This window comes from Populus alba, chromosome 9 (assembly GCF_005239225.2).
Source record: "Populus alba chromosome 9, ASM523922v2, whole genome shotgun sequence".
In the NCBI taxonomy this organism is placed as follows: domain Eukaryota; kingdom Viridiplantae; phylum Streptophyta; class Magnoliopsida; order Malpighiales; family Salicaceae; genus Populus; species Populus alba.
The window spans coordinates 4826478-4843489 of record NC_133292.1 but is presented as its reverse complement, the minus strand read 5'-3'; the positions used below and the strand labels follow the sequence as shown (position 1 = coordinate 4843489).

General features: G+C 33.8%; 1 protein-coding gene and 1 pseudogene across 1 annotated transcript; both read right to left on the bottom strand.

Annotated features, from left to right (window-relative positions):
• Positions 1 to 1157: 1157 nt before the first annotated feature.
• Positions 1158 to 10899, bottom strand: LOC118035274 (transcription factor DIVARICATA-like; annotated as a pseudogene).
• Positions 10900 to 12119: 1220 nt separating this feature from the next.
• Positions 12120 to 16047, bottom strand: LOC118035225 (laccase-4). The gene is made up of 6 exons (XM_035040745.2): positions 15842 to 16047; positions 14399 to 14550; positions 14055 to 14299; positions 13710 to 13838; positions 12687 to 13607; positions 12120 to 12601 (listed from the first exon to the last, which is right to left on the bottom strand). Exons 1-6 carry the CDS (start codon positions 15932 to 15934, stop codon positions 12471 to 12473), a joined length of 1671 nt encoding a protein of 556 aa, XP_034896636.1. The 5' UTR covers positions 15935 to 16047; the 3' UTR covers positions 12120 to 12470.
• Between the last annotated feature and the right edge of the window lie 965 nt (positions 16048 to 17012).

The following is a 17012-nucleotide window of genomic DNA, read 5'->3' as shown; positions in this document are numbered from 1 at the left end:
ATTCAGTACAATAAAGATTTGAAGCAAAAAAAATAAAATTAAAAAGAAGCTAAAGGAAAAAAAAAAACGGAGATTGGAAAAAGTCCGTAGCAATTTTTATTCAATTATCGTAAAAAGTATCTAAACATTAAAAAAATATATATATATATATAATTATTTAAACTCTAACTAGAACTAAACTTATAATCCACTAAATCAACCTAACAAAATTAAAATCGCATTAACATAAAAATTGTGTTATTTTACATTATTATTATTATTATAAACTCATATGAAAATATAAACCTCGGGGCATGATTTTCCTATCATCTATCCTCAATGTGGAGTGAGTTTGGACTTTCCAGGCAGAAAGTGCAGAACCACGGTGGCTGTCCACAAGCCCCCCCACCCCCCACCCCCCCCACCGAGAAGAGGCAGTTCGTTTCTCAGATTCAAGTGCAGCTGCGGATTCTGGAGTGCTGCTAATCAAATGTGGCTAAAATGCAAGATGCAATTTATCAACTATTGATCTAAAGGAATGGAGAAAAAGAAAACAGAATACTGAAAAGTTCAGAGATCCTCCTGCATATTGAATTCAAAGCTTTAGGTGGTCATCTTCTACAGATACTAACACTACACACGTCATAATAGTCAACCTTTTTTGTGCATCAACTGCACAAGCAGGTCTATAAATGCTTAGCTTTCAACTTATTTTAGAAGATGCTAATCACGTTGATTCCTTTATTGATTTCTCTCCACCTTAACTTGGAATTCCTTGTGTTTGCTTGTTGATCCATGCAAATCCCCTTCTGCATGCTTTTAATCTTTGATCTTGAAGGGCACATCTTTAGTTATCAACTTCAAAATTCAAATAATAGGGTAAACAGGATAAGTGTTTTTGCATTGTTATATCAAAATTAAATTTTTAAAAAATAAAAAATATTTATTTTAATGTGTTTCAAAATAAAAAACAATATTTAAAAAGCAACTATTACTTATATTGTCAAACATGATCTCCCTTCAAGATTCTTCCTACGCTCTTCTAAAACAAGATCCCAAACTAACACGATTCCCCGTGCCCCATTTGGTAAGGCCACCACCGCCTTACATCACAGAGAACGTTGTGTTCTTGAAGTACAGGATAACCAGCCCTCAGTTTTACAATCAGGAATTTGAATTCAAGCAAAACCAGATCCTGTCCCCTCCAAGTCACTACTGTTGACTAAGTTCTTACAGCTTATACACAAAAGAACCAGAGAAAAAAAAAAAACAGTAAAGAAGCATAAGCAAACAACTATACTATGAAAAAGAAGACGCGGACTTACTGAGCCATGGATTAAAGAACCAACCATTCTCTATCCATGAGGGTAGATAGTCGCTGCGCAGATTGCATCTGAAACCATGGTCTTGCCTGTCCAATGTAGAGTTATTGAAACACACTCTAATACGGATTCTGCCTTGCATTTTAGCCCATACGAGTTAACCCATATGAGAAGACCATGAACATATTTGCATTTGTTGAGTTAAAAAGCCTATGTTGCCTCCTGTTGTTGGTTCCCATTGGAAATCGCGTTCGAGGCATGGCAGCAGGAAATGGGCTTGCTGAGAATCGCCCAGATTGATCAGGTGATGTTCTTTGGTTGCCGGTGATGACGGAGTTCTCGTTTCATTGAGATTGACGGTGGTTATATTCATGAATACTAGCTCTTCTCTTACTTCCACTCCTGATAGCTGCGGATGAATACTTTGTGCGTGACTAGCCACCGAGTCGGTGTTCTACTGATAACAAAATTGCGAGATATGTTTCTCCAGTCCCCTTTGCCATACTTCTTCAAGCCCATCAGAAAACAGCCTGCAGTAAATGAATCCGTTAGTCCAGTAATTTGTAGCGAAGGAACCAAGCCATCTGCAATATCTAACTACAAAACAGAAACTTTAAACGAAGCTATGGCAACTGGCAAACACATCTATTTAAAGTACAACTTGCCAGATAAAAACATATCCACAGTAGCTGAATTTAAAGATTCTACTACAATAATGCTCTCCTCCAGATTAGATTCTTCCACAGATTATATTCTCAGCACACCAATTCGAGTAGTATGGCCTACCACCATTTACACTAAATTCCTGTGATACAACGGAAAAATACAAGGTTTTTTTATATAAAAAAATAGAGAAAAGCGAAACTAGCCTTTTCTCGAATCAATTAACTTCATATTAATTCCCATTCAAGCACAAATTAACCAATAATATGAATACATATGGAAACTTACTTGTGTTCTTCCTCTGTCCATGGAACTCTCTTTTTCTTTCTTCCTGATCAGTTAAAGTCGGCCTGATCGAGATCTCTTGTCCACCAAGCCATAAGATTGTTTAACCATCATTAGCCATAACCATTGCCATTAACCCAGTCCAATGTGAATGAGAGGAGCATATCTGGAACTGGAATCAACCCTGTTCTATGTAGCAACATCAAGTTCTAGTTCCTTATACTGCTTCTCACATCCTCTACCGTCTTCCCTGGAATCATAGTCACCTTGTGCCATTATCAGAAGGTTTCCTTATCATAAATTGCAAGAGCATTCTCAGAATGCCATTGTTCTCTGCTAGTAGTCCATTTTGTGTCTTGCCTCTCTTCTGTAAGCCATTCGAGCTGAAAGGTTACATCCAGGAGTAGGTTTCCGTTTCCCACTTCATTGTATCAAGTTGTCTATCAGTTAACATGCCTAGTAGAAGTCTAAACAACAAATTCATTCTCATTACTATGATTACAAGAAGTGGCTAGAGAAGTTGGATGTATGAAGGAGAGGAAAAACAGAGGAAATAGGAGGAAGAACCAGAAGAGGAAATGCAGAAGAGGATGGGAAGTTTCACCACAGAAATATCAGCGTTAAATCAAGAAGGCATTTGAAAGGAATCAGAATCGCTTTTTATGCGTAGCATGCCTCAGAATCTCAAAGGACACAAAAAAAAAAAAAAAAAACAGGCAAAGAAAATTTAGCACAAGCAATCTAGAATAAAACACTAAACCCTTAAAAACCATGGTGAGATTGATTAAGCTCTAAAAACTTTTAACTGAAGCAAACATTTAAAACACAGATAAACAATAAAACACTCCTGAAAAAAAACCCAAATCCAGAATTCCAAAGAGGAAGCTTGTAACTTAAACACACTCTGTCTCTGTAGCTCCATGAATTTGATAGGTACGCCCCAACAGAAAGAAACTGGAAGAAAGAAAAGAGTTGGGAATGAAAAACAAAATGACTCTCTTTCTTCCTTTTCCTTGAGCCTGAGCAACAGAGAAAGAGAAGAAAGAAAAAAGGTGGTATAGTAGACCCAATGAAGCAGGAGGAGAGAACAATACAGTAGCAGGAAATTCACAAGCCCCCAAAGCAAAGCACCTCGCTTAGCATTAGCTTAGCTTCAAGAATAATCTCACGAGTTTTTCTTTTTCTTTTTTTCCTTTTCTTTGTGCTTAAATCTGAGGAAGAGAATATGAGAGCATACGAGAAGCAGTGATTGAAGGTGGTGGGTTCTTATTGGCTGGTATGGTCTGTAGATCTGCAACTTAATGAAAAAGTACCTCCCTCTTTATCATATTCTCACTCTTTTTTTTCTTTTTCTTTTTTCATCCTTCTTCTTTTTTTATAGTCGGAAGATAGTTTGGTATGTAATTTCTCCATTTCTTTTTTCTTTATTTTCTGAAACAATAAAAAAATTGAATTGATTTTGTTTCTCTTGAAACATAGAACAATAACAATTACATTTGTTACCCTGTCCGTTTTTTATTTTTAATTCTTTTTAATTTTTTAGACAACTTTAACGAAACAAAAAAAAGTAAAAGAAATTGGTGAAAAAACAGATGAATGTGATAAAATTTGAAAATAGTTTCAAAATATTAGAATTAAAAGACAGAAAAACGAGAAAACAGCACACATAACCAAAAAAGTTCTGTTTCAAAAAAATTAAAAATAAAAATCTTTTTCTTTTTAAATTTGAATTATTTGTAAAATTTAGTTATGACTTTGAAAAAATAGAAGTTTTGTGATTGTGATTTAATGGTTATTTTTAAAAAAATATTTGGATTAAAATAATTATTTTTTTATTTTTTAAAATTTATTTTTAGATATTAACATATTAAAAAATCCTAAAAAAAATTTTGTTTCAAAAACATTTTCTCAAGCCAAAAAACAAAAACTGTTCGCAAAGTGCTTCCTCTGCTAAAATCATGTCACCAGATGCACATAAATCCTTCTAATTTAGGCCCTCGGATTCGAAAACTATAGATAAATAATTTCTAATCATTTCTTCATGATTATCTAAGGAAAATATAACAAACTGTGATATACTTTTCTTTCCCATCTCTTGTTTATGTTATTGTCGGTTTTTTTAAATGGTAGCCGCCAAAAACGACGGTCCAGATACAATAGTAAGACCTCACTGCGTCAGGTGGGCCCAACACAGTTACAACCACCTCTTATTGGGCAGCCTCCCGCATCAATGAGCATTGTTATCGTCTCAAGCAACGGAAGTAGGGTCCTTGCAAAGCACCCTCGATCTTGACATTCTGCACAATATTAATTGGCTATATTTGACTTAATTATTTAATTGTCCAATAAATCATAAGTGAAGATAGAGTTAACCAATCGATCTGGATCCCACGTCAACAGTGTTAAGTCTGTGAATATGAGACCCGGAGCATTAGGGCATCATAAGCAACTCCCGGCCAGTTGGCCACCTCCAGCCAGCCAACCACCACGTTTCACATCTCCTCCTTTTTCAAAATGTTTGTTAGTGGAACTGAGTAGGAGAATGTTACAATTCCCCACTCTCCTTTTTAAGCGCGTGTCGTCTAACTTACCACCAACAAATAGGATCAGAAAGCAGTGGAAGTCCTTTTTCTTCTCAGCTAATTAAGTTAGAATGGAAAAATTATGTATTAGATAGTTAAATTAATAATGACCGAAATATTTATTTATTAAAAATTTTTAATTTCAAGAATTAAAAAGAATAACATCTTTAATAACAAGTCAACCCTATAAAAAATCTAAATAAATTATCACGAATAGAATAAAATAATTAGTTTTGTTTAGTCAAACACAAATTTGATTTACTTCATTTTTTTTTTGTTCTTACTGGATATCTTCACATTTTTTAAATAGTAAGTACTAATCTCGTTCAGGTTCATAATGTCCTTGCCAATAAGTTCTCGCTTCTGCCGCTCGTGAAAATTAAACTTGTAATTTCTCATATTTGCAGAGAGATATCAACAATGACATAATTACTAAACCAACACTTCATTTGGTATTTACTTCATCTACAAGAAAAACCAATGTATTTATATCATGCATTTTGCAATAATTCCTACCCATAAAATTATATGGTTTTAGGGATAATAAAGGATTTTTTATGCTAAAATGTGAACATTTCTAAATAATCTTTTCACTCAATAAATAAAATAAAATTACCAAAAAATATATATTTGAAATCTTAAAATTATAATAAACCTTCATTTAATTTGTATGATAGTGCAGAAGAACACAAAATTAACTCATGATACCTTGTTTACCCGAAAAATAATTCAGTTGGTAAACAAAGACTTAAGAATTTTGTTATTTTATTTTTATAGTATCGTTTTATTTTCTATTTTTTACGTGCTTGTATAATTTTTAAAAAATTTATCAAATTAACTATATTTAGTATGTTAGTTTTTATGTTCATGATGTACTAATATAAAAATAAAAATATTATATATTTTTAAATAAAAAAAATATTTTTAAAAAACTATTTTAATTATAATACCCAAAACACGTTTAAAAAAAATAATTTTTGATTTTGAATGAACTACTTAGATTTATATTACAGTAACATTTCATTAATTTTTAATTTACGATGATGTGGTGATCTTAAATATTTTATACAATGGACTCCTCTAGCATGAAATTCAAAAAAATAGAGAAAGTATATTTTGTTTTGACTTTTCATGAATTTTTTCATAATTTTCATACTTGTTATCTATTTATATATGTGATATAAAAGGGAATCCATACATTTTTTAAATGGCAATTATATTCATGAAATAAATTATAGAACCTATCAGAAAAAAACATTGAAAATGTTATTAGATTCATGAAACAGAGTAATTTAAGTGTACGATCTCCCCTAAATATCTTTCTTCCGCCTCTATAAGTTTGAGCATCCTTTACGAGCCTCGCCAATACAGCCGAGCGGTCCCCCTTGCTCCACTGTTCCTCTCTCTCTCTCTCTCTCTCTCTCTCTCTACCCATCTAAACTATCAAGAAAAAAGAAAAAGAAAAAACAACATCTCTTATAGGCTCCCAGACAACCGCCTTTCTCGGTCCTTGTCACTACAAAACCTTTCATATGTATCCATCTGGCTGTCTCTTTTGCCATCAAGCACCATTTTGCAGCTGCCTGGTCCGTTTAGTGTAATGTGGTTGAAGCTCAACCATAGTTTTAAAAGTTTTTAATTAATCAATATATATTTTATTTTTCATTATTTCTACTAAAAAATTTCTCATAAAATCTTAGTTACAAAAAAAATTATAATTTGTAGGTTTTCTCAAATCTATTTTTTTTCAAATCTCAACCACATAAGCTAAACATAGTACAATACATATATAATGTCTTATTAAATCCATTTAAATGATACTAATTTATATGCTCGTGCTATTATAAAAAAGGGATCAGAAATTTTTTAAACAAAAAAAATATATGTCCAAGTATCAGAAAATTATTTTATGTTGTTGTTAAACCAAAAAATAAAAATCATTTGATTTTTTTTTTCTATTGAGATATTTTTTTTATTGATGTTTTTTTGTTTTTATCTTAGTAAACATAAGGTTTTTTAGCTATAATTATTGTTTCTGCTAAAAATATTTTATGACTGTTAAAATAAGTTAAAAAAAAATATAAAAATAACATGTGATATTCTGTATGAGATTGAAAGCTAAAAAAATCATTAAATGTAGTAAAAAATCACATTCAAAATCTATTTAAGAATAAAAAGACACTTTTCATGAACAATTATTATTGGTATTATTATTTTTACATCATATATATAAAATAATTAAAAATATTAAATCAAATAAAATTTATAATAATATTTAGAAATCATATCAAAACTAAAGAGTAAATGAAATTATTATTTTTTTCAAGAATGCAAAAAAAATTACTAATAAAAAAAAAACAACAAAAAGCTAGCGCACTGAGCTGGGCCTGTATTTTTTTCTCTACAACCCTTTTTTGAAAAACAAAAATGGTATTTATTTTTTCACATGAAATAAAATATTGCATGCCCCAATGCTTGAAACTGCAATCTGTTGCCTCAATTTCACTGGTTGTCACACATAATTGTTATCAAAACGATAAAAAAACATATATCAACTTGTGCCGTTAAGAACCATGAGGTACCCTTGTTGTTCGAACCATTGTGACAAATTGTTCGAACCAACTTGTGTCGTAATATAGATTTTTGAATGATTATAAATATAGTTTGTTTTTTGTTTTATATGCACTTAATGATAACAAAATATTTAGAAGAACCAATGATATTTTAATATATTTGATATTAATAAAACTATTCTTTTAATTATAACTAAATAATGCAACTCTAATCAAAAACATTAATTTACATAAAAATATATTAAACATACTTTTAATACTTTTAACCAATATATAGTAATGACTATCTAATATAGGAATATTACCCGGTCTCTTCAATATAACTTTCTCTTTGAGCTGGAAAAATAAGAGATAGAAAACCATTTTTTTTTTTTTTGTCTTTTACCTGTGTCTTTCCATTTACAAGCTCTTCGGCTGTATTTCACACATTGCCACATGCATGGAGCCCAGAGTTCAGAGCTTAGTCGGCTAGAAGTGGACCTGAATCAAGGCCCAGACCAATAGAGAGAGAGAGAGAGAGGGAGAGGAGGGGCTTCACTAATCAATCATTTATTTATTTATTTTTTGTCGCGGGCAATTAATTTAGTCCCTACATTCTTCAGTCACTGTTTGATCTTTCCACGAGTGACCGACAATTCATACAGCATGAAAGATGTTTACATAGTTATTATTAGCAAATTATACTTCGTTAAAGATTAAGAAAATTATATCAACCTTGGCTAATTTTCTTTTGAATTCTCATTGTTTATTTTTCTTCTCTAATTTTATAAATGACTACAATTTTATTTCCATGAGGTTCAAAATTTAATCAATATATATATATAGGCAAAATATATTCTTTCTATGAGTTCTGAATCAGGGGAGGAAGCAGTGCCCGGCCCTGCCAAAATTTTTTTTATTTAATATTTAAATATGAAATAATATGATATTTTTATTTGAAATAAATAAAATTTTTTAATAATATATCTTATTATATTAATTTTAGCATTTCCTATCAAATGTTACTAACTCCGTCTCATCACATTAGCTATAGAAGAATAATTTGTGTTTTTTTTTTTTTCTGGAACCAAATAAGTGAGATTCCATGACATAAAAAATCTGTTTTTTTCCCCTATTATTTGATTTCGTTTAAAAAACTTATCTTTTTTAATCATTTATTTTTTGTATCTCGTTTAAAATATATCAAGGAACACAGTTAGCAAGTTGTTAAAAATAAATTTTTGTAGGGTCCTCCACACGTGTGTGGTCAATTTTATAATATTATTTGGCTTTTTATCCAACTAAAAAAAATTAAATTCATTTTTTTATTTTCCTCATTTTTTTTTATCAAAATATATGTTTGATAAAACGTCCACCAGCTAATCATTTTAGATAGTTCCATCAAAATAATTTTAAGTTTATTTCCAGATATTTAAATTCACATGCAACTAATTGAATAAATTCTCCAGTGACTTCATCGTTGAATGAATAAAAATATCTCAACATTGTTTTTGCCACGTGTGGAAATTAATGAGTTCATTAAATAAAAAAGGACAATTACCAAAAAAAACAAAATCAAAAGGACCATAAAATGATTATTTTCTGATCATAGAGGACCACAAATGATTGAATTTATGTCTCCTGGAGGCAAGAGCCCAGTATTTGCCAGAATTTTTTACTCTTTGGGTGCATGTGATGATGGCTTTAAAGAAAATAAAGAGAGGCCCAAGTTGAAAAGATGCTTTATGCACATGGAGCATGCTTTCTAGCCCTTCCATCATCTTGTATCGGGTACCTCGAATCTCGCACCTCCCATTAAATGGGACAACATGCCCTCCATTAATAGCGGCTTGTGGTACTCCAAGATCACACAGCCATTATTTTCTTCCTTTTTTTCGGTTTCATGTCTTAAGACTTTTTGATTTCTACTCGGAGTTGTTTAGGAAAGTAGCAGTTGTTATTTTTTATTTAAAAATATATTAAAAAAATATTTTTTTAAAATTAACATGTCAAAATAATTCAAAAAAAAATATAAAAATTTAATTTTTTAAAAAAACTTCAGCTGAAACGCCCTTCTCAACCTCTAACTTGTTATAGCCTGTTTGACACAATAAAAATAATTGGTTACTCTTTTTTTATATATAGTTCAAATTTTAAAATTAATTTAAATAATCTTTTTAATACACCATATTAATGTGGGATACATATCAAGAAAAAAAAAATTAATCTTTTTAATACGAACATTCCGCTGTGTTGGTGAATTAATATTAAAACTCTTTTTAATACGAACATGACACTGGAAATCATAGTGGAAAGTGGAATGATGTAACCTGTTAATATGTTCCTGTCTCTAGATCTCTATATTAAACTTGGTCAAAGTTTGATGGGCTGACTTGATCTAGATTAGGGTTTTAATATTAAACTAAACAAGTTATTAACCCGGTTAAATTCACTTAATTTAGAATTATTTTAGCGACACGCACGACAATAAAACATAGCTGCCGCATGAGGTTGTTCTTTATTCATGCACATCTTGAAAATTTTATTCGGAAGAAATCTGTCTTGAAAATTGTTGCGTTTGTCACATATTCTAGTTGTTTTCGGGTAGTGCGTTATGGGTCACATAAAAAATAAATAAATAAAAGCTAGTTAAACAGTTATTTCTGGCTGTTTAATTATATACAATTGTTTTTTTTATATATATAAATATCCAACAACAATGAAAGCAGTACTTGGTTCTTTCGTGTACTGTTCCACACGACAGTATTGTCTTCTTTATTCTCTCTCTCCCTTCTTCTTCACTCCTTTTCTCTTGCTAACAGAGGAAAAAAAAACTTAGAAATTGGAATTAAAGTAATACGAGAAAAAAAACAAATACCGTCAATCTCGAAAAATCATCTCAAGTATAAAATTATAATGGTATCCTCATTAATTAGGTAGAAAAACGTATTCCATATTTGAAAATAGCTGCTTCCGTTTTACCTTTACCTTTACGGATCTTGGAGTTTTTTTTAAAAAAATATAATGGTTAAAAAATGTATATAAATTATCAAAGATATAAATTTATTTTTTAAAATAATACAGTTTTTTTATTAACGTGGATGTCCGGTCCAGCTTTGAACATATCAAAACTAATCTCACAAACGCTAAAATTAATGACCATGTAATTCTATAATAACTATCATATTAGCAATTATAAGACTTCAACTTGAAATCATAGAAAAATAAACTTTTTAATTCTAAACTCTAACTATTGAACTACCTACTTGATAATTAAATAATAGGGTTTTATTAGATGCTCAAGTGCGAACTTTGCATCCAATTAAATTAAAATTAATATATTTTTTCATTTTCCTTTTATATCTCTCCTCCTCCTCACGCCGCCCTCAAACTCACCTTCCCTTTCTCAATCTTTCTCTCTGCCGTGAAAGCCTTCTTTCTTTTCATCTTGGTAGAACTCCTATCCCTCTCACCCACCCATCTTGAGATCGCGCAAGTGTCATCGGAGCATCTCATGGTTGTGCATGTGTGATTTGTGTGTCTTATGAAATTATGGTATTTTAAAAATAAATATACAACTATGATGGTTTTGGCATTGTGCTATTTTTTTTATAAAACAAACTCCTGTGTCCTGAATTATTTTTTTCCCGTTTTTAAAAACGATGACTCAAGGGCTATCTTTTATCCCTTCTATACAATATGCTTTATTTACTTCATAGAGAATATGTCTCTTTATGTATAGAAGCATCCATTTGGAGTTCCCTTTGGACTTGGGGTAGTGACCCTTGACACAAGGGTAAGGGTAGGGGTAGGGGTAGGGGTAGGCCAAGTGGGATGGTTGGAATCGATGGTGACGGCTGCTGCTGCTGCTGCTTAAAATATTTATAGCAATGTCTCAATAATTGAAAAGGTTTGGCACCCTAATCGATTTTTTTTCCATTAAAGGAAAGATTCCCTTTATGTGCTCTTTCATAAAAGTCAAAAAGTTTGAGCCAACGTGATTGAGTTCGAGTCTGCTCCTCCCACCAGGCGCGTGCTCCAACTCGTGGCTAGTTTTCGCGGAAGGCATTCGCAAGTCAACAGCTCTCTGGCAACGTGCTTGCAGAAGCTTTTTCAAAATATTCTTGATTTTCTCTCTCGATACATGCATGACAATATATATATATATATATATATATATATATATATATATATGATATAATAATCAATGCATTAATCTTTTATTATCATATCATTTGATGGCAGCCCACTTGGTGTTTAATTTCAGACCAGTGCTGTTAATGACTGGAAAGAAAGAATACAGGCACAGCCCATTAAATAGAAAGGCCGGCCAAAATAGAATAAAAGCCCAGCCCATTAAACTATCAAGAGCCCACTGCCAATCTTGCTATATAAAATTATTAGCGACTTCTAGCTTTGCCTACGTTTAATAATCCAACATCGTTACGAGTGGTATTCTCCAACTCTCGGTGGTCTCGTGGCTCACGAAATGAGAAAATACACACAAGTGGCCTCGGGCCTAAAATGGATCTTCGAGAGATTGTCTCTCTTAGCCCACCTTTGTTCCTTCGAAATTCTTTCCAGTACTCGAGTGTTCCTATTTATATTTGTGGAAATCCGAAGGAAAATTCTCTCGAGACAACTTAAATGGCAAGCATGGAATATATGTCGAGGGATTGTTGTTGCCATGCCAAGTCATGAGAAAATCATGCAAAACATATAAAGAATTCTCAATATCTTTCGGGTTTTTTAATTAATTATAGCATATTCCATAATTACATCGCTGAATATACAAAGAGCAAATTACAGTGAAAAACCAACCCCCCCAAGAAACCAAAAAAAAAAAAAAAAGGGAAGGAAAGTTTCAGTGTGATTTTATTTAAAATTCCCGAGCAATAATTCCTTGATTTTAGCCAGCCTCGAAAGAACTCTTTCTTATTAGTTCTAAACCATTCTTTCTTATTAGTTCTAAACCATTCAGCGGTCTCTCCCTTTGATCCCTCCCTTGTTTCCTCCGCTCAATCTGACTTGCAATTTTCCTCTCCTGTATGTACAGTTCACAGAAGAGAATCCTTGCAATGTTTTCTCTAGCACTTTGGCAGATCAGGAGGCGGTGGTAAAACAGATTCATTTGGGCCTTTACCATTGTCTACAACAAATGCCATCTTAAGTCCCCATGTTGTGTGGACCTCCAAATGGCAATGCATGAACCAAACCCCTACATCAAAAAAGGGGGGAAAATGTTTCAGAATGGGGAAAAAAGAGGGAGTACTGATTTATTTAAAGCAGAAATGTTTGATTACCTGGATTATCTGCTATGAATCTTATAGCGGTCCATCCACCAGCTGGGACCCCAATTGTGTTCCTCTCCACTGGGTCAACAAGATTGAATTTCTTTGGGTCCTTATTTGGATCGAAATTACCTACTCCCCTTCCAACTTCAAAGAAATTGAAGCCATGCAAATGGACAGGGTGGTTTTCGGGAGTGAGCATTCCTGTATCTTGTAGAACTAGCTGGACTGTGCTGTTATAAGCAAGTCTATAAAGTTTTGTTCCCTTCACTGTCTGAAAGTTCGTTGGTTGGGTGCCTGTGTAGTTGAATGGCGTGGGCGGGTTGGCAGGGAAATCATCTGTGAAAACACCACTAATGTTGAAGACGTGAGCTTGAAGGAGAGCAATTGTAGGCATCACAAATGTAACGTTATTGATATCTGCCACAACACGGCTTCCATTGATACAAGTAGCACAAGGATTAACGCCAAGGCCAACGGTAAAGAAAAGAGAATGATCGATCTTTAACGGGACTCTAGCAGGATATTTTATCGAATTCAAGCTACGTAGAGCACTCGTAAAGTTTGTTGCTACCGGAGTGGCGTTTTTGGCAGGAGGTACGGTGAGGGTAGTGATGGTACTCGCAAGGGTGCCAGAGTAATGTAAGGTGGCTGTGGCAGTCACGTTATCAACCGCAATGGGTGCGTCCATGAAAGGTGAGGCTGCAACCAAGTACTTGCCAGAACCACGGTTTGCCGTCACAAGAACGTTTGTGGTTTGGCCCGGGGCTATGACAACGGTGTCGATTTTGAAGGGTTTTACGTATGAGGCATCAACCTCTACAACAGTGAGTTGATGGCCAGCAATCTTAAAGAAGAGTTCTTCATTTAGTGCAGCGTTGATAATCCGAAGCATGTAGGTCCTTCCCGGATGTACTGATAAATTATACCCTCCTGCAATCGATAGAACGATTGAGAAAGATAACGAATGCAATAAACTAGCTATCGTCAGAATGTAACAGCTTGTTTTGTTGTGCTAGTTGTTTTAATTTTTACCGTGTGAAGAGCAGGCTGAGACAGGCCCTGGATAGCCATTGATTGTGTGAGCATCCGAGACATTAGGTGCCATCCCGGATTTCATCGCCTCGTTGATCACAGCTTCAACATCTGATTTCCACCATTCACCTACAATTGGAAAAATTGGATTGATTGTTGACCAATGATTATTCTACCCGAATACATAATTGTCAACTAATAATTACTTGATATATGGATTAATTGTGAAGCACAAGCAACACAATAATTCCCTGTAGGCATTAAATGCACTCATGAAACTTAGTTTTACCAAGTCAGCCTTCAACTAGCTCAAGTTTTGAAGGCGTTAAGTTGAGCTAGACTCACCTAATATAATGACTTTTTCCCTGCGTGGTGTAGGAAATGGGTATGGAACACCTCGCTTGGGCAAAATTACAATAGCACCATGGACAGTTGCCCTGAGCCAGAGGATATGTGCATGCCAGAGTAGAGTGCCCCTCTGACCAGTAACGGTGAAGTTGTACACAAAGCTCTGCCCTGGCTGAATAGGACACTGCGTTATGTATGCAGGGCCATCGGCCCAACCGGTCCGCAGTTGTCTAACGCCGTGCCTGATCAGAATTCGTAAATAGCATAATGACCTTAATCAAGCCAAAAATTAACGGACGCCGTGAAAATTTAGTAAGATCTGTAATTCACAGCAGACTCACCAATGGATGCTGACATTGTATTTGACATGGTTGACCACCTTCACAAGCACGGTGTCATCTTCTCTGGCAACTAAAGTAGGCCCTGGGAACTGTCCATTCACAGTGACAATGGGCTTTGTTGAACACAGTTTTGTGCTATTTTTCATTACCACCTTCATGAAAATTAAACAGCCGTGAGATACAACGAAGAAGACATCGACACAGTAACAATCTTGAGGTTCAACATTGGGCTACAGTTACCAAACTTAATTAGGTGGCTTGCCCTCAACAATAATATCACTTTTCTGTTTGATAATCAAGATTTGGTGGGTTTATTATATTTTACCAGTTAAATTTGTGTTTGGATATTGATCACTTATGCATTAAGAAAGAACAACTTAATTCGTGATCTTTTTGATCACTCACTCAACTTAAAGGTATGCATGCATTGAGATTATACGTGTGCGCGGAGGTGGTCCATTATATAAGAATTTTGAGCTACATAAGTTGTGTTTTTCTAGTTTTAAAGACGATCCAAAGGTATGTATATGTGAAAAATATTTGGTGTTTTATCAGTCATTTGACTTGAAAAATTTGATACAAAACATCAAGAAATGAAAGCATGAAAAGAAAGTATGAGACACGATAATTCAAGGTGGAAATGCCAGCTGCGTTAATATTATATATAACCAAGAAAAAGGAAAAAAACTGCATTCATTCAGAATGCAATGCAGTTTTGCTCGCTAGAATAAAATATATATATATATATATATATATATATATATATATATATATATATATATGTGATTAAGATGTACAAACCAAAAGGATAGTAATATTGAGAAACCAGCTAAGCTTCTGCCATAATATTACGCACCAATTGATCTTAAATTTTAAATTTTCTCCATAAAAAAGTCACTTCACCAAGTAATCGTATTATTTAAACTTTGCCTATCATAGCTTGAAGGTGAAGCTCATGCATGCAAGAGCTTCCTGGCCAGCTAGAAACCCTCAAAACAAGAACAGACGGAAACTTAATTATCTTAATTAATTACGACAAGCTTCATCAGAATTTCAGAAGACTGAAATAAGATTTGCAGAAAGAACCAGGGACATTGCGTTTTCATGTATATATCCTCGAATGGAACTTCTGATCACGTGTCTGCATGCGACCTTCAAAACAAGGCATGCATATGCATGGGAATTGCTAGACAAAACACTGTCATTTCAAGGTCACGTGACGTAAAGTATTGTATTAGCCGTTTATAACCAAGAGGCTCGCATTATAGTTTGCTCAGAAGAAAAAGGATCGTGCACATAGGACCTGGGTTCTTAATGACAGAATGATGAGCATAGTGCACTATTGATTTGATTAACTAGATTAAGGGGAAATTAACTAATCATGCATGGAAACACGTTGCTAGCTAGGCCAGGAATATAGTACTTGGTACCATTACAACTTACATTGAACTTGTAGTGCCGGACCATGGACTCCACAGATGCCGGAAACAGACAAGCCACCAGAACTAGAACCCGAATCCACGGTGCCATGTCCATGTCCACTAGCTCTTCCTAGTCTCCCTCCCTCTTTATGAAAACAAATTAAGACAGAGAGGAATATCTTTCTTCTTCTTTTGTGTTGGTGCACAAGCAATGCCTGACCTATGTCACCTTATAAGGCAAAGGCAATATTAATATACTCATTTGCTGTCAGGTCGTTTTAGACAATTAGGTAGACGCAGGAGTATTCGAGGGGCAAGCTAGCCCTGAGTTGAGGTAACCAGAAACCAATTCGTCAAAAAAAAAACAAGAAATTCCAATATTGTTTTCTTGTATATCACACAAAGCAGTTATCCATCAACTAATAAGACACGTCTTGAAGCGATCCCCTTGATGCCATGTTTCATTTGACTAGGTGGTCAGCAACTGGGTTTGGTCCAACCGTATTGGGTAAAGTACACCCGATCGCATCTAACATCACCATAAAGTCCTAGATTTTCCACCTCGTTCAAGTCAAAGGAAATGACGTGGGCGGCAGCGACCGAAACATAACTCCCTTTAATTTAATTATTAACTAATTAAGAGCTTATGTTCTAAGGAGCCTCGCGTCATTACAGTGATTCATTCCTGTATCTAATTACGGTTTGCAACTAAATTTAAGCATTTGATTGGCGGGTAAGTATAAGAGAGGGAGGCTCCACGATCGGGAATATTCTTTATTTTTCTTTCTTTTCCTTTTTTGATAAATGGGATTCTATTTACTAGATTATTGCAAAATTTGATGGAATTAAAGAGGCTATAGTTTCCTGCTTTCTCAAGGTTATAGTTAAATATGGTCTGCCATGATTAATTGGAGTCACGAAGCTGAGTCTGAGTTTGAATAATGCTAAAAAAATTATAGATGACATCACTACATGGACACCATCGTTTTAAGGGGTGCTTGGCTCCGATGAAACCCTAGTATCATTTCTATTCGATTGATGCTATAATTGTAAACATGAGTGTCCACTAGAGTCTTTCACCTGGATTATAAACTTGGCAGGATAAGTAACAAATCACGTTTTTTACTTCCTTTATGGGTTATTTTTTACCGATAAGATAATTGGATTATATCAAGACAATTTTTATTTTTTTT